The 18,389-nt window shown below is 36.4% G+C and overlaps 1 protein-coding gene across 1 annotated transcript in view; it reads left to right on the top strand.

Moving 5' to 3' along the window:
- LOC132014072 (alcohol dehydrogenase 1-like) overlaps positions 1–5,771 on the top strand; it is a 13,614-nt gene extending 7,843 nt beyond the window's left edge. Inside the window, exons 4-9 of the mRNA XM_059394698.1 lie at positions 1,288–1,375; positions 1,519–1,738; positions 1,872–2,132; positions 3,251–3,386; positions 4,298–4,436; positions 5,695–5,771. Of these exons, the coding sequence (XP_059250681.1) occupies positions 1,288–1,375; positions 1,519–1,738; positions 1,872–2,132; positions 3,251–3,386; positions 4,298–4,436; positions 5,695–5,719 (869 nt within the window). The 3' untranslated portion in view covers positions 5,720–5,771. The remainder of the gene's footprint in view (positions 1–1,287; positions 1,376–1,518; positions 1,739–1,871; positions 2,133–3,250; positions 3,387–4,297; positions 4,437–5,694) is intronic.
- The last annotated feature ends 12,618 nt before the right edge of the window (positions 5,772–18,389 follow it).

Here is an 18,389-nt window from a genome sequence, read left to right as displayed (position 1 = left end):
CTAGGTTTACACACTTCACAGCACTCACCAAAGCACATACCCTCCCCAATATCCATAATCCCACCCCCTTCTCCCAAACCCCCTCCCCCCAGCAACCCTCAGTTTGTTTTGTGAGATTAAGAGTCACTTATGGTTTGTCTCCCTCCCAATCCCATCTTGTTTCATTGATTCTTCTCCTACCCACTTAAGCCCCCATGTTGCATCACCACTTCCTCATATCAGGGAGATCATAGGATAGTTGTCTTTCTCTGCTTTACTTATTTCGCTAAGCATGATACGCTCTAGTTCCATCCATGTTGTCGCAAATGGCAAGATTTCATTGCTTTTGATGGCTGCATAGTATTCCATTGTGTATATATACCACATCTTCTTTATCCATTCATCTGTTGATGGACATCTAGGTTCTTTCCATAGTTTGGTGATTGTGGACATTGCTGCTATAAACATTCGGGTGCACGTGCCCCTTTGGATCACTATGTTTGTATCTTTAGGGTAAATACCCAATAGTGCAATTGCTGGGTCATAGGGCAGTTCTATTTTCAACATTTTGAGGAACCTCCATGCTGTTTTCCAGAGTGGCTGCACCAGCTTGCATTCCCACCAACAGTGTAGGAGGGTTCCCCTTTCTCCGCATCCTCGCCAGCATCTGTCATTTCCTGACTTGTTGATTTTAGCCATTCTGACTGGTGTGAGGTGATATTTCATTGTGGTTTTGATTTGTATATCCCTGATGCCGAGTGATATGGAGCACTTTTTCATGTCTCTGTTGGCCATCTGGATGTCTTCTTTGCAGAAATGTCTGTTCATGTCCTCTGCCCATTTCTTGATTGGATTATTTGTTCTTTGGGTGTTGAGTTTGCTAAGTTCTTTATAGATTCTGGACACTAGTCCTTTATGTGATATGTCGTTTGCAAATATAAGAAGCATACTCTTAACTATGGAGAACAAGCTGGTGGTTACCAGAGGGGAGGTGGGCAGTGGGACAGGTTAAATAGGTGATGGGGATGAAGGAGGGCACTTGCTGTGATGAGCACTGGGTGCTGTATGGAAGTGTTACATCAGTATATTGTACACTTGAAACTAATATAACACTGTATGTTAACTAACTGGAATTTAAATAAAAACTTAAAAAGAAAAAAAAAAATGGCCAGTGTTTCCCTGGCTGCCATAACCTGCCCACAGCAAGTTTTCAAACCATCTGATGAAACGTTTATAAACATACTATTGTATTTCAGTTCCAAAAGTATTTCAAACTAATGCTTGTATTATTATTTTTTATATATACAGGAGATAAAGTCCTCACACTCATTATTCCACAGTGCAGAGAATGCAGCTCCTGCTTGCATCCCAAGGGAAACTTCTGTGAGAAGCAAGAGTTAGTAACTTACTCCTTACTCTTTTATTAAACTGCTGATATTGTATAAGCACTAACCTGTAACTAAAGGGGCTCAATTCTGTCTTTACAAATCCATGTGTCTGTGCCCTGCCTGCACCTGTGTCTGTGTCACTGCAAAACAGTGTTCTGCCTTCTTCGGGATTAATGTTGGACGGGACAAGCAGATTCATCTGCAAAGGAAAAAAGATTCATCACTCTTTCCGTGCAAGCACATTCACTGAATATACTGTTGTACCTGAGATTGCAGTGGCAAAAATTGATGATGCTGCTCCCCTGGATAAAGTCAGTCTCATAAGCTGTGAGGTACCCACAGGTTATGGGGCTGCTGTGCACTCAGCCAAGGTGAGGAAGCTACCTGTGTAAATGTTCAACTGTTATATACATTTCCAAAAGTTTCAATGGTTGTTTTTGTTTGTTTTCTTGATTACATGTGCACCCAGGTTTGATTCCTAATACCTGTCCTGTGAATTTGTAGGTCACTCGTGGTTCCACCTGCGTGGTCTATGGACTTGGTGGAATCGGTTCAGCCATTGTCATGGGCTGCAAAGCATCTGGTGCTTCTAGAATCATTGGGGTTGACATCAATGAGGAGAAGTTTCCCCGGGCCAGAGCGTTAGGAGTCACTGATTGTCTCAACCCTCAAAAACTCAAGAAGCCTGTCCAGCAGGTGGTCAGGGAAATGACAGGAGTTGGTGTTGACTTTGCCTTTGAGGCCATTGGACTCAGTGATGTCATGGTACGTGGGCTTGGGGCACAGTGATTAGATGCTTAATGTGGGGGGTGCAACATGCTAAATATCTTCATGTAGATACATACAAACTCTTCTAAACATGGGTTTTGGACCTGTGGACCTCAAGTGTAAAAGAAAGTAAATTCACTCTAAAATATTTATTTTAAAAATAAAAGCAATATATACTTAAAAATATGTCATTGTAGCACACAAAGTTTAAACATTTGAAAGGCCACAATACCAGTAGTCCCTTTTCTTTATTCTTAGCTCTGCATATATGCTTTTAATAAACATTATTTAACTCACGTGGTAATTACGGGTCCTATATTAGAACCATTCATTCATTTGAAAAATGAATTCCTATGCACCAATGCGTTATGTTCTAGGGATACAAGGGTGAATAAAATATGTACCTTTCAGATCTTACAGTTTAGAGGACAGCAGGTAGACAATTCATATGTACCTAATGTACTTAACTGAAAAATAAAGGAAGTAAAGGTAGTGATAGAGATAACAGGAAAGAGAAAATAAGACAAAACAGAGGAAAAGTGAAAGACAGAAAGATTCAGTCAACTTTTTCTGGTACAAAGCAGAGAAGAAAGTAAAATAATTAAATGTGAAGAAGTACACTGAACATCCCTACAAAACTGAATTTAAAAAAATAATAAAACTTCACATACCCATATGTATATATTTGTTTTATTTTATACAAATGGGTAAGACAGAGAACCATAGCTAGTGGACAATTTTATTTAACAAATATACGGTCCTTATTATATCCCAGGTAGTGTTCTAAATGTTTTAAAAATGATAAATCACTTAAATCTCATAACTACACTATGAAGTAAGGTAGTATTCTTCTTCTTTTTACAATGAAGAAACTGAGGCATAGGGAGGTTAAGTAACTTACCTCAGGTCATCCAGCTAGCACAGTCTGTGCTCTTTCCTACTAAACTCTGCTGATTTTCTAATGAGATCCCATCACTGGCAGTGTTGAAACTGAGGTTGAGGTAGTATCTGGCCAGGAAGAGATGCAAGATTTAGGAACTTGATTCCTTCCACTTCTGGTGGTAGCTGTCACTTACTCCTGGGAGGGTGCTTATGGTCATTATTATCATTATCAGCTTGCTGCTTGGGATTCCTGCCACCTGAGCCATGGTGTCTGCCTGATCGTTGGGGTGGCTCCAGTAAATTCAAAGCTTTCCCTGGCTGCACCAATGATTGTCTCTGGACGGACGTTGAAGGGAGTATGCTTAGGAGGTAGGTCGATGACTAGGAGGGGCTGGTTGGTTGCTCTCATGAAATCCCTTTGAGTTTGTAGAAACATAGAATTCAAAATTCTTCTCCTTGAGGAAACAGAATTATAATGGTAGGAAAGATTTCTCCAAGAGTTGGAAAATTTTGTTAAATCGATTTTAGTTAATTTAATTAAATAGGTTTTTTAAGTCCAAATATAATTTTTATCTCCTGCAAAATAGTTTTGGGGTTTTTCCAATGTTTCAAATAATTTAGTCAACCTCAGTTCCATGCCAGTGGGTTTCTTGTGCTTTTATAGCCGCAAAGCTTCTCAATTGTATAACACTATATAAATTATATATATATTTTTTACATATATATAAAAAATATAAGCTCTCTCTATATATATTTATATATATAAATTATTTATAAATATGTAACATATATATATATATGGGATTGGGAGGGAGACAAACCATAAGTGACTCTTAATGTTTTTTTTAAATCATTTATAAATATATAACATCAACCTAGTGTTTTGGCACCGGCTCTTATCTTTTAAGAAGAGCTTTTATTTATGAGCAATGTCAACCAACAGCTTTAATCAATTAATATTCCCGTATTTCCCCATTGCTCTGATACTGTTTCCAATGCCATCTCCATGCATGTGAATACACAAAGGATGAAATGTTTATGCCATGGTAAGCCCAGGAACTGAGCTAGAGAATTCTAGTTTAAAAGTACCATTTTTCAACTGAGTAACATGTGAATATTGACCCAGTTTTTCTTCAAAGGAATTCTAGGTAACAGAATTTCTGGAGCAGCACATTTAATAACAGTAGTCAATGGTTTCTGATGTACAAATGATTTATTTTCCATGTTTAATGTTAATTTTTCAGAAGAAAATCTCCATGACATAATTTTTTGTTTTGCAGATTATAAAACCAGAGACTGTATTCCCCAACTTGTGACTAGTTACCTGCAAAATAAAATTAATATAGATCCATTAGTAACCCATCAGTTGCCTTTTGACCAACTCCACAAAGCTTTTGAGTTGTACCATGCTGGAAAAACGTGAGTGCTTTATTTGATGATCTTCTATACCCTGAATTCACAGTGAAAATGACTACTCAAACATTTCCAAGTGGTTTTGTGACAAAGAGATGGCTATTTAGATCTTTAATATCTTTCACATGCTCAACCCTATTCCTGACTGTCACCAGAATAAGAAAAGGTTTTACCTGTAGGTCCCTCTTTAGGAAATATCCTCATCGACCTATTTTAAAGAAATGTTCAAGAATCCAATATAATACTAAGAACCACTCCACACTACATTGGTCAATTATACATTTTTTTTCTGGTTAGAGACATAATCTAGAATGAATGAGTTGATATGATTGGAGTCATACAATCTTGCGAGGAATCTTAGAGGCCAAGGTTTAGACTCCACCTAGAGCACAAATCCTTCTACGTCATTTCTGACAAATAGACACTCTGCTTCAGCTAGCAGGAATGGAGTGTTCACTCAGTGTGTTCATTTTTTCAATGTTCATTTAGTGATAGTATAATATTAGCCAGGACTTTCCTAAGTGCTGGATACACAGAAGAGAACAAACAATAATAAATAAATAGGGAATTACTCCTGTGATGAATGCTTTGATTTTCTCATTCTGATTCTAAACACATCTCCTTTTCATATTCTCTTCCCCAACTCTACCTACAGATTTTCTGTTTAAGTGATTTTTAAAAAAAAAAATTTCTCTAGGTCTTTAAGTTTTACCTTACTATACTGCTTTCTTGGTTTTGACCCAGCATGTCAGCCCATCTAAATCAGGAATGAAGAATCAAGAAACCTCATCCGAAATTTTATAATCGGATTACAGAGAATGCAGAGAGGGGATCTATCAAGCAGAAGAAAGACTTTAAAAGGAAAGGAATCCCCCCAAAATGCATTTATTTTCTTTCCTCTTCAGACACAGTGCTAGATCTTGGGATTGACAGATGCTGATCAGAAGCTATAGCAGAGGATTTGGATGTCTTTGTGGTCATGCAGCCTGAGGGAGCTGGGCTCAAAGCTGAGGCCTTCCTTTCTGATGTTGGATCCTGATGCTGATCCTGCTTTCACCATATCCACATGGTGATATTAATGATGATCCCAAACAGATGATCAGTCAATATTTCATACAGGTGTACTGGGTTGAAGGTGGTCAGGAGGGGGTATAGGGAAGAAAGTAGGCAATGCAACCTCACATGGTACTGTGCAAAATTGCTTTGCTGAAATCACTGTTTCTTAAGCACATCAATCATTTTATTACTGCACTTTTTGTTTCAGCATCCGCTGTATCCTGCTGTTCTGAGATCCCAGATGATAAAAGGTGCAGGGACCTCCTTGGGGATTTCATTCCTTCGTGTATCACCTCTCTGATTGTTCCAATACAGAGGAAGAGTATCAAAGATGGAAATGTAGTGTAACTGTGCAAAATAAAATAATGCATCTTGAATGTTGCTGTAATAAAATAACTTCTTAGAGAATGGATGTTATATAATTCATTCTATGACTTTAAGAAGAGAGATGATGGGATTTAGTGGTGACATTGTTGATAATGCCTATCAACCCAACTGACCTCTGTCACCAGTCCATAAAAGTGTCATTGAGTTATCCCTTGTTTCCATCCACAGAGTACCTCCGTAATACACAAATTTCTCTGTATCTTTCATGCCATAAAAGAGTTTGTATGATTTTGCTGCTTCTTCAACATGCTGGGATGTCATAAATCTTTGGAAGTCTAACTCAGGACACAGTAAGCCATTTTCTATACTAATCCTAATTATCATATGCCTTTACCCATGAAATGTCAGGCCACAGTTCCCATCTACTTTCAAACACGAAAACACATTTGGAAAATCTTGCCAACTTCACCCCTACGTAGCAGGTATATGACCCTCTCAGAAGAATTCCTTCATATTTACAGCCTCCTAACTTCCTTTTAAAGTCTTTGAGTCAGTATAACCATTCCCTCATTGGGATTGAGAGATTTGGAGCAGAAGCAAAAACTTAAGTCCTCTTATCCTGCTTCTTTTCTTATATTTTTCATCTGTCCTTGAGTCATTTCCACTCTCCTTAATCCTTCAACTTTTGAAACACAAAAGCCAAGAGTAAAATTTCTCTTATAATCATTTTAGTTGCAATATCCCTTTCTGATATTTGGGCACAGAATGGCCAGTTGACATAAAGGGGGAAGGTCCAAGAATGAAAGAAAACACATAAAAAAAATGTTTTCCAAAGGTGACTATGTTAAATATGATCCTGACAGGTTAGTTCTATCACCTTCATAAGTCCTTTCCTCTCTGAGTATCAACTGCCACACTATAAAATGGAGAAAATAAGAGCAAAGTTGTTGGGTGATTTTTAAGACTGGAGATCATGTGTATAAACATAAAAATAAAATGGAAAACCTCTAAAAAGTTTAAAGAATAAAATAATTAGGATTTTTAAAAAGAGGGAGAAGATAAAGCAAAGAATATTTTAAACTAATCAGTCAAATAAAAATTTATTATAGAATCAAAACATCCTACAGAATAAATTAACAATTTAATTAAGATTAGGAAGAATTGAATTTCAAAAGAATACAATGAAAACTGGAGGTTTTTTAAAAAGATTTTACTTATTTATTTTTCAGAGAGAGAGAGAGAGAGCACAAGCAGGCAAAGTGGTAGGCAGAGGCAGGGAGAGAAGCAGGCTCCCTGCTGGACACAGAGCCCAATACAGGACTCAATCCCAGGACCCTGGGATCACAACCCAAGCCAAAGGCAGTTACTTAACTGACAGAGCCACCCAGGCCTCCCCAGTGAAAGCTGTTTTAAATAAAATATAAAAGCTATCAAATTGACCCAAAATATGAGAAAGAAAATAAAACAGTAATAGAACACATTCTTAATAAATCACAAATAGAAAAAAAAAAAAAAACTGGTAGCATTGTTGCATCCCAGAATAGCCCACTTACAACACAGGGACCAAACCCTGCTCACAACAGGCAAAGAGAGCCATCACAGATGACTGGACTGAAGGAAAACAAAACTCAGCCACAATAGTAGTGTGCATGCAACATACATAGGAGGTCACCCCTGATGTGCTAGGTACTGGTGAACAGGGGACACTGCACTGCAGGACACTACAAGACATTTTCATTAGGCCACTACTTTCAAAAGCAGGGGGCATACCTGTCTTTGCTAAGACAAAGAAACAAACACAGAGAATTAAACAAAATGAGGAAATAGAGGAACATGTCCCAAAGGAAAGAATAGGATAAAATCACAGCAAGAGAGCTAAACAAAGTGGAGATAACTAATAAGTCTGTTAGAGAATTTAAAGTAATGGTCATAAGGATAGTCACTGAACTTGAAAAAAGAGTGGAGGACCTCAGTGAAACCCTCAACAAAGAGAAAGAAAAAATTAAAAAGAACCAATCAGTGATGAAGAACTCAATCACTGAAATTAAAAATAAGCTAAAGGAAGCAGAAGAATGGATCAGTGACCTAGAAAACAAAGTAATGAAAAGCAATCAAGTTGTACAGGAGAAAGATGAAAGAATAATTTTAAAAATGCAAATAGATTAAGGGACTTCAACAACACCTTGAAGAATAAAAACATTTGGCGTGCCTGGGTGGCTCAGTGGGTTAAAGCCTCTGAGAGAGCCTGCTTCCTCCTCTCTCTCTGCCTGCCTCTCTGCCTACTTGTGATCTCTGCCTGTTAAATAAAATATTTTAAAAAACAAAAACAAAAACAACAACATTTGCATTATAGGAATCCCAGGAGGAGAAAAGAGGAGAAATTGGGCAGAATATATATTTGAAGAAATAATAGCTGAAAGCTTCCCAAATCTGAGGAAGGAAATAGATATCCAGATGCAGAAAGTATAGAGATTCCCCCAACAAAATCAACACAAAGACATCCACACCAAGACACATAGTAATTAAAATGGCAAGGAGTAGGGATAAAGAGAAAATTTTAAAATCAACAAGTGAAGAGACAGTTACAAACATGGGAAACCCCATAAAGCTATCAGCAGATTTTCTAGCAGAAACTTTGTTGGACAGAAGAGAGAGGCACAATATATTCATAGTGCTGAAAGACGAAAACCTGCAACTAAGAGTATTCTATCCAGTAAGACTATCATTCAGAATAGAAGGAAAGATAAGGAGTGTCTGAGACAAACAAAAACTAAAGGAGTTCATTACCACTAAACCAGTCCTACAAAATGTTAAAGTGAACTCATTGAGTGGAAAGGAAAAACCACAAGAAATATTTTTTTTTAAAAAAGTAAGAAACACAAAAGCAGTGAATATAAATAAGTATATCTGCAAAAATCAGTGAGGGAAATCACAGAATAAAAGGGTATAAAGTTTGACACCATATAACTAAAACATGGTGGGGAGGGGGAGTAAAGAATGGGTTCATATGTAAGCAAACATCAACTCAATATATATGGCTATATGCAGAAGATGTTATATACAAACATAATGGTAACAAATCAAAAACTGGTAACAGGTATGCAAAAGGAAAGAGAGAGAGAGAAAGGAATCCAAGTATATCCCTAAGAAAGCCAGCAAACTGAAAAAAGAGCAAGAGATGAAGGGATAAGAGAAGAAATACAAAAACAGCCACAAAGCAAGTAACAAAATGGCAATAAACACATACCTATTAATAATTACTTCAATGTAAATGGAATAAATGCTCCAATTGAAAGATATAGGGTGACCAAATGGATAAAAAAGCAAGAGCCATCTATATGCTGCCAACAAGAGACTCAGTTCCGACCTAAAGACACATGCAGATTGAAAGTGAGGGAATGGAGAAATGTTTCATGCATATGGATGTCTAAAGAAAGCCAAGGTAGCAATACTTACACAGGATAAAAATAGACTGTAACAAGAGACAAAGAAGGACACAATATAATCATAAAAGAGACAATCCAAGAAGATATAACAACTATAAATGTGTATGCACCAAACATGGGAGCACGCAAATACATAAAACTGTTAAGAACAAACAAAAAGGAACTAAATGATAAAAACACAAAAAGAGTAGGGGAACTTAACACCACACTTAACATCAATGGACAGATTATCCCAAAGAAAATCAACAAGGAAAGAGTGAATTTGAATTACACTCTAGGCCAGATGGCTTCAACAGGTATATACAGAATATTCCATTCTAAAAGAGCAGAATGCAAATTCATTTCAAGTGCACATGGATCATTCTCCAAAATAAATCACATATTAGGCCACAAAACAAGTCTCAAAAAATATAGAGATCAAAGTCACATCATGCATCTTTTCTGACACAGTGCTATGAAACTAGAGATCGATCACAAGAAAAAATCTAGAAAGAACACAAATATACAAAAATTAAATAACATGCTATTAAACAATGAATGGGTCAACCAGAAAATCGAAGAAGAAGTAAAAAATTACATGGAAACAAATGAAAAGGAAAACAAATGGTTGAAAATCTTTGGGATACAACAACAGTGGTTCTAAGAAGGAACTTGGTAGCAGTACAGGCCTACCTCAAGCAAGAAAAATCTCAAATAAACAAGGCAATCTTATATGTCCATTAAAGCTAAATGTAAAGCTTTACATTTATCCCTGTTACATTTAACTTCATTAGTTCAGGCCAGTTATTGCAACACATTAACAGCTTTTTGAATCTTGACTTTGCTAACGTACTAATGTGATTCATGGATTTGATGTTATTAATGAAAGCATTGAAATGACAGACTCTAGAATAGAAAATTTAAGAAGTATATGTGCCAAAAGGTAGGCACTAACATGTTCCCAAAGTAGCATTATCCATGGTATTTTCAATCTAGTAACAGCCCAAATGTTTATCAGTTGTAGAACATACAAATTAATTATGGTATATTTACAGAATGGAAGACTGTACGGGAAGGAAAATAAATGAACTACACTAGAACAATTACTTTAATGAATCTCGCAAACTGGTGTTAAACAAAAGACCCCAGATACAAAAGAATATATAGTGTATTTTCATAAATTTAAAAAACAGATGAAACTCATTTATGACTAGGTATCAATATACTGGTTATCTTTAGGCAGAAATTAGTGGTTGAGAAAGTGTGCAAGGTGGGCCCTTGAGATGATAATGAAGTGCTTCACTTCTTGACCTGGATGATTCTATGAAAGTGTTCACTTGGTGATAATTCTTCAAGCTGCATACTAAAGGTTTGTGAGTTTTTCTGTATGTTTCTTACATGTCAATGAAAAGTTTATTTTATTAAAAAAAACAAACAAACAAAAAAAAAGTAACCTAGAGGAGCTAGAAAAGAACAAACAAAACTCAAAACCAGCATATGGAAGGAAATAATAAAGATTAGAGCAGAAATAAATGATACAGAAATTTAAAAAAAAAAATAGAATAGCTCAAGAAACTAGAAGCCAGCTCTTTGAAAAAATTGACAAAATTGATAAACTTCTCATAAGACTCATGAAAAAGAAAAAAAACTCAAAATCAGAAAAGAAAGAGAAGAAATGACTGACCACAAAAATACAAAAGATTGTAAGAGAATATTATGAAAAATTATATGCCAACAAATTTGGCCTCTAGAAGAAATGAGTACATTCCAAGAAACATATAACCTACAAAAACTGAAAGAGGTAGAAATAGAAAATTTGAAGACACCCATTACCAGAAATCAAATTTAATCAGTAATCAAAAAATGGTCAACAAAAAAGTCCAGAACCAGACAGCTTCACAGATGAATTCTACCAAATATTTTAAAGATTTATTTATTTATTTGAGAGAGACTGCATGCAATGGGGAAAGGCAGTGGGAGAGGGAGAAAGAGAATCTTTTTTTTTCTTTTAAGATTTTATTTATTCATTTGAGAGAGAGAGAGAGTGAGAAAGAGCATGAGAGAAATAAGTCAAAGGGAGAAGCGAACTCCCCATAGAGGTGAGAGCCAGGACTCTGGGATCACGACCTGAGCCAAAGGCAGTAGCTTAACCAACAAAGCCACCCAGGATTCCCGACAGAGAGAATCTTAAGCAGACTTTCTTTGAGCCCAGAGTCCAGAGCCAGATGCAGTGCTGGATCTCACAACCCTGGGAAAACAAAATAAGCCAAAACCGAGAGTCAGATGCCCAACCAGCTGCACCATCCAGACACCCTTCTACCAAATATTTAAAGAAAAGTTAATCCCTGATCTTCTCAAACTTTTCCAAAAAATAGAACAGGAAAAAAACTTCGTAAATCATTCTGTGAGGTCAACATTATTCTAATATCAAAACTAGATAGAGATACCACATAAAGAAGAGAACTATAGGCCAGTATCTCTGGTGAATATAAGTGCAAAATTCCGCAACAAAATAATAGCAAACAGAATCCAACAAAAAAATTATTCACCACACTCTATTGGGATTTATTCCTAAGATGTGAAGGTGGCTCAATATTCACAAATCAATCAATGTGCTATATCACATCAATAACAGAAAGAATAAAAACCACATGATCATTTCAAGAGATGCAGAAATATATATAGGAAAAAGCTTTTGACAAAGTACAACATCCATTCATGATTTTTAAAAAAACCCTCAACACAATAGCTTTAGAGGGAATAAATCTCAAAAGAATAAAGGCCATATATGCCAAGCCCACAGCTAACATCATACTCAATGGGGGAAAACTGAGCACTTTTCCCCTAAAGTCAGGAACAAGGCAAGGATGTCCACTCTCACCACTTTCTTTCTACATACAAATTGTTAACTGTTTTGAATACTTTATGAGGTTTTCTTTAAAGTATTCTATACCTTCAGATCTGAGAAATACTCTATTTCTTTATAATTTCTGACTTTTTGTTTCTTCTCTCTTTAAAATTGCAATTGGTTGCCTAATATCCGTGTTGCTCCCCTTAATTTTTATCCTGTCATAATTTCTAGGGGCTTTGTTTGTTTATTTTCCCTTTATTAGATGATTTTCAAGGATTTTCATCACCATCATAATTATTATTTTGTCACTTATAAGTCATGTTTTAACTTTCCAAGAATGATTTCTTCTTTGTTCCCTTTTCATAGCATCCTCCTGTTTCAAAAAATTAATACCATCTGTATCCTCTCTAAGCACATACATTAGGTTATTAAAAACTCAGTCTTCTATTTGCTGTACCTTGTGTGTGTGTGTGTGTATTATTGTTTCTTATAAATGATACTGCTAGATATGTATTTTTAAAAGATTATTAAATTTAAATTTAAAAGATTATTTAAAAGTTTATTTATTTAATTCCAGTATAATTAACAGATAGTATTATATTAGTTTCAGGTGCACAATATAGTGATGCAACAGTTCTATACATTACTCAGTGCTCATCAAGATAAGTATAGTCTTAATTCCCTTCACCTATTTCACCCACCCACCTCCAGTTTGTTCTCTATAGTTTGTTTGTTCTCTACAGTTAAGAGTCTATTTCTTGGTTTGTCTATTTTTTTCTTTGTTCATTTGTTTTGTTTTTTAAACTCCACATATGAGTGAAATCATATGGTGTTTACCTTTCTGTGACTGACTTATTTTATTAGTATAATACCCTCTAGATCCATGCATGTTGTAAATGACAAGATTTCATTCTTCTTAATAGCTGCATAATACTCCATTGTGTGTGTGTGTGTATATATATATATATATATATATATATATATATATATATGCTGCTAGTTATGTATTTTATGTTCAGTGCATTCTAGTTCAAGAATGAATGACTAAGCTGATTATAGGTAGATGTTTTTCTTGTGTAGGCTAATATGCTTCCCCATTAGCTTTTCTCCTGAATGAAAGGCTGACCAGAACTCTATGTAAATGTATGTGTGTGCATGTGCATTGTGTATGTACATTGTGTGTGTGCATTGTATGTGCATTGCTTTAATATCCATTTCCTAGGAGGATCTCTTGCAAACCTTGGAGGAACCTCCAAGCCTAACTTCAGAGGAAAACTAGGTGGTTTTGTACCTACCAATATAGTAAGGGGAGAAAACAGAAGTAAAGGCTTGTAGAAGGGCATTTGGCATTATTTTTCTATCACTGCTTTCCTAATACTATGAAGTTACTCTGAGGTTTATTCTACCTAATGTGATGGCTAATTTGAAGCTTAGCTTTACCTATGTTCTTCATGGTGTGAGATCAAGAGAAGCCAGCTAGAGAAGGGAGAACCCCACAATCTCAAATAAGGTCTCTGAGAGAGGAGAGGTTGTTCACTGAAGAGACTTTTACAAATTGTCTCAAATATATACTCACCAAGAATGGTGAACTTAAGAAGATGAGATACCCCTTGACACGAAAATGAGATCTATCCCTTCAGAAGTCTTAAAGCTCTGAAAGATGGCTGAGGCAAATGTCTATCAACAGATGGATGGATAAAGAAGATCACACACACACACACACACACACACACACACATTCAGTTGTAAAAAAGAATGAAACTAGCCATTTGCAACAACATGGATAGAGCTAGAGAGTATAGTGGGATTTACTTCTGGGATGCAAGGGTGGGTCAACATTCAGAACATAATCAACATGATATATCACATCAACACAAAAACATATGATCATTTCACTAGATGCAGAAAAAGCATTTCACAATGTACATCCATTCAGTACAAAAACAAAACAAAACAAAAAAACCCACAACACTCTGCAATTCAGGTCTAGAGGGAACATACCTAACCCTAGTAAATGCTTTATATGAAGAATTCACAGCCAACATCATACTCAATGGTAAAAAACTGAGATTTTTTCCCCTAAGGTCAGGAATAAGACAAGGATGTCCACTCTCACCCCTTCTATTCAACGTAGTACTGGAAGTCCTAGCCGCAGCAGACGACAACAAAAAGATATAAAAGACATCCAAACTGGTAAGGAAGAAGTAAAACTCTCACTATTTGCAAATGACATGACACTATATATTAAAAAAGCCCTAAAGATGTCACAAAAAAGTAACTACTAGAACTGATAAATTAATTCAGTAATGGATACAAAATCAATGTACAGAAATCTGTTGCATCCCTATAAACGAATAGTGAAGCGGGAGAAAGTGAAATAAAGAAAATAATATCACTTATTATTACACCAAAAAGAACAAAATATCTAGGAATAAACTTAACCAAAAAGTCAAAAAAAAAAATCTGAACTCTGAAAACTATAAAACACTGATAGAAGAAACTGAAGATGGCACACACAAAAATATGGAAAGATATCCCATGGTCATGTATTGGAAGAATAAATATTGTTAAAATGTCTATACTACCCAGAGGAGTCCACATATTTAAAGAAATCCCTATCAAAATACCAACAGCATTTTTCACAGAGCTAAAACAAACAATTTTCAAATTTCTGTGGAACCACAAAAAACCCAAATAGCCAAAGCAATCTTGAAAAAGAGAATCAAAGCTGTAGCCACCACAATTCCGGACTTCAAGCTACATTACAACGTTGTAATGATCAAAGCAGTACAGGTACTGGCACAAAAACAGACACATAAATCAACAGAACAGAATAGAAAATCAAGAAATAAACCCATGATTATATGGTCAATTAATCTTTGACAAAGAAGGGGAAAAAATCCAATCGGAAAAAGTCTCTTCAACAAAAGGTATTGGAAAACAGGACAGCAACATGCAAAAGAATGAAACTGGACCACTTTCACAACACACAAAACCAAATTCAAAATGGATTAAAGTCCTGAATGTGACACCTGAAGCCAAAAAAATCCTAGAGGAGAACACAGGCAATAAATTCTTTGACATGGGCCATAACAACTTCTTTCTAGATATGTCTCCTGAGGCAAGGGAAACAAGAGCAAAAATAAACTATTGAGACTATGGTAAAATTAAAAGCCTCTGCACAGTGGAAGAAACAATCAACAAAACTCAAAAGCAACCTACAGAATGGGAAAAGATATTTGCAAATGACATATCCGATAAAGGGTTTTAGTATCCAAAATATAGGTATATAGGTATATAAGTATGTCAAAATATCACTCTTCCCTTCAGATATTAACTAGCAAAGTGTGCAGCAACCCATATAAAAATTAAAATTTTGACTAAAAATGGAAAAGTAGCCAAATTGTAACTGGTTGTTTTTGTTCATATCTTAATAGGTAAAATGATGAGACTAATGATGCCATACACCAAAGAGAAACTGAAAAATTTTATTATTCATGTAATAAGGTTTTCTGGCAGGAAGAGAGCAGACTTTCAACCAGGACCAAAAATGACACAAGAGAGCAAGTTGCAGTAATTATCTTTGGCTTTTACAGTGGTTAAGGTGTGAGGCTAAAGTAAGAGTTCCATAGGGCTTCTGTCATTTAATCTAGTTGAATTTGAACTTAAGTCATTACGGAATTCTACATGGCCAGAAAGTCTGAGGCTGGTAAGAGAGGTAAAATTTCTACCGACTACCCTCTTCCAAGAGCCTAATATTGTGTATCATAAGAAGAGAAATCAGTGATTTGGTTACTACCAATAATGTCTGTAAACCTGGGTGATAAGGAATGTCTGGATAAGTCCTTCATATGGCTTTAGCATATAAACATCCATATGGGGCCTTGATTTATATTTTTGCACATCCGTGAGGCAGGAAATTATCACAGTCCTTTTCCTCAGAGGAAGCAACCTTGGATAAGGAATAGTTGCTGCCACTAGTCAGGCCAGATGGTCACATCATTGACAAGAGCATGCAAATCTGTAAGAAAGTGCACATGGAGCCAACTGCTACCCAGGACATCCTCTGTTACAAAGATGACTGAAGTTCAGCCAATTGTGCTGACCCTTGAGTCCCATCCTTCACAGGGATGTTCAGGGTACAAAATGAAAGTCAACAACTCTCCTTGGAGCTCCGTATGTGTGATGGTGGCGGCACAGCCATCTGCAAAATGAACAAACTCCTTTTGCTGTTCATTCAGTTGATTCCTAGGGGCTCCCCATGTAGCCAAGAGGTCCAGGAGTTGGATGAATTCCCCCATCACCATGACATTTGTCAAGGGACTAAGGATAGAACACCACCCCCTCTTGCAGGTGGCATATGTCAGAGGACCCAGATCTGGCTCCATCCTGCATTAATGCTTATTTTCATTTTAGCAAGGAGGAATTAGAGGTCATCCCATGCTTGTAGGGTACTGCTTCCTTAACACAGGCTTAATAGGCAATTTGGTATGGAAGGTCATAGACTCAGGGCCTCTAAAAATTTCCCAAAAGAAAATAGTATGTGGCCAGCAGTTATCACCCTAATGGCATACAGTATGGGATTTAAGAGGGCAGTCTCTTGTACCAGGAGACACTATTACGTAAACCATTATAGTATATTGTGTGGCCTGCAGCTTGAGGCTGGTTAGGGTGGTGAACAATTTATGGCCATCACAGGCCATAAGAGACTCCAGGAGGCAAGAAAGGAGGTTAAGGCCTCTGTAAAAGGAGTCCTATTGGGCACTGATGGAAATGCCTTTTATACTACAATTTGAACAGAGCTTTGCTCTGAAGAGTCCTATTCAAAGTGGGCTGATTTTTCAAGTAACAGTGTAAATTAGCTTAAACAAAACTTGTGAATGAGGAATATATTGCTTCTAAAGTCCAAAATGGCCTAAAAAATGTTCAGCTTGTTTTAACATTATGGGTACTGAAAGGGTCAGTAACTCTTTCTTGACAGTATGAGGGATGGAGAGGCCCTTGACTGATCAAATAACACCCAAAAATGTTACTGAAGTGGTGGGGTCTGTTACTATACGTGGGGCAATGACCCATTCCTCTTTGTGTGCAAATTGGTGAATATTTGGATATCCTTAATTAGTATCTCAAATGAATCTCAGAGGAGAATGTCATTAATGTAATACCATACCCATGTTCCTAGAGAAAGGTGGGTGTAGGTAAGAATTTGCAGGGGTGCTTGGGTGGTTCAGTCAGATAAGCATCTGCCTTCAGCTTAGGTCGTGATCCCAGGGTCCTAGCATCGAGTCCTACATAGGGCTCCCTGCTCAGCGAGGAGTCTGCTTCTCCCTCTATCTCTGCTTCTCTCCCTACTTGTACTCTTTCTCTCTCTCTCTCTCAAATAAAATCTTCAAAAAAAAAAAAAAAAGGATTTACCTACAGGGATTGTGAGCAATGGCAGGACTATTAAAGATAGAATAGACAGCTCAAGGCTAATAAAGGGATATTGTGTCCCTTCAAAGGGGAAGGTAAACCACAACTAAAAGGCTGTTGAAATGGCATGGAACAGAATGCACTAGTCAAATCTATAAGACCAAAATATTTTCCAGTTACTAACTGCATGTAGTCTTTAATTTCAATGATATTGGTACAAGGACCTTAACGGGTATGCCCACAGCATTCAGGTTGTAGTAATCTGCCATGAAAACCCACTCATTCCTGCCAGGTTTGAGAGTAGGCCAAATGGAACTATTAAATATAGAAATAGAGGGAATAATCATCCTTTCTCTACATAGGTCTTTTATAATGGGTTTCAATCTTTAAAAGCCCTGCTCTAATTTATATATGTGCCATATTAAGTATTTCAAGTAGGGGTATAAAAGGTTATTTTGTCAGGGCAATTATAAGTACCAAAGATTTAATTTAATTTAATTTCTTACTTGTTAGGCCAGAGTGTCTATGCCTGATACCTCCATACCCAAGAGATATTTGAGGACAAGGAGCTATATAACCATGGGAAATTTACACAAAATAATAGCTCTGATGGTTAAAGTGAAAAATACTTAAATTTCATCTGTTTTATATTTGCCAACTCTCCTAAGAGAATAGGGTGTGTTTTATTTCAATTTAGTGAGATCCCCATGAATAAGGAATCTTGTTTAATTTAAATTCAGTACAATCCACCTTGAGCTCTAGTATTTTTTTTAAGATTTTATTTATTTATTTGACAGACAGAGATCATAAGTAGGCAGAGAGGCAGGCAGAGAGAGAGAGAGAGAGGAGGAAGCAGGCTCCCTGCTAAGCAGAGAGCCGGATGTGGGG

The sequence above is a fragment of the Mustela nigripes genome, chromosome 1 (genome assembly GCF_022355385.1).
Source record: "Mustela nigripes isolate SB6536 chromosome 1, MUSNIG.SB6536, whole genome shotgun sequence".
NCBI classification, from domain to species: domain Eukaryota; kingdom Metazoa; phylum Chordata; class Mammalia; order Carnivora; family Mustelidae; genus Mustela; species Mustela nigripes.
This window is presented reverse-complemented; position numbering and strand designations above follow the sequence as displayed.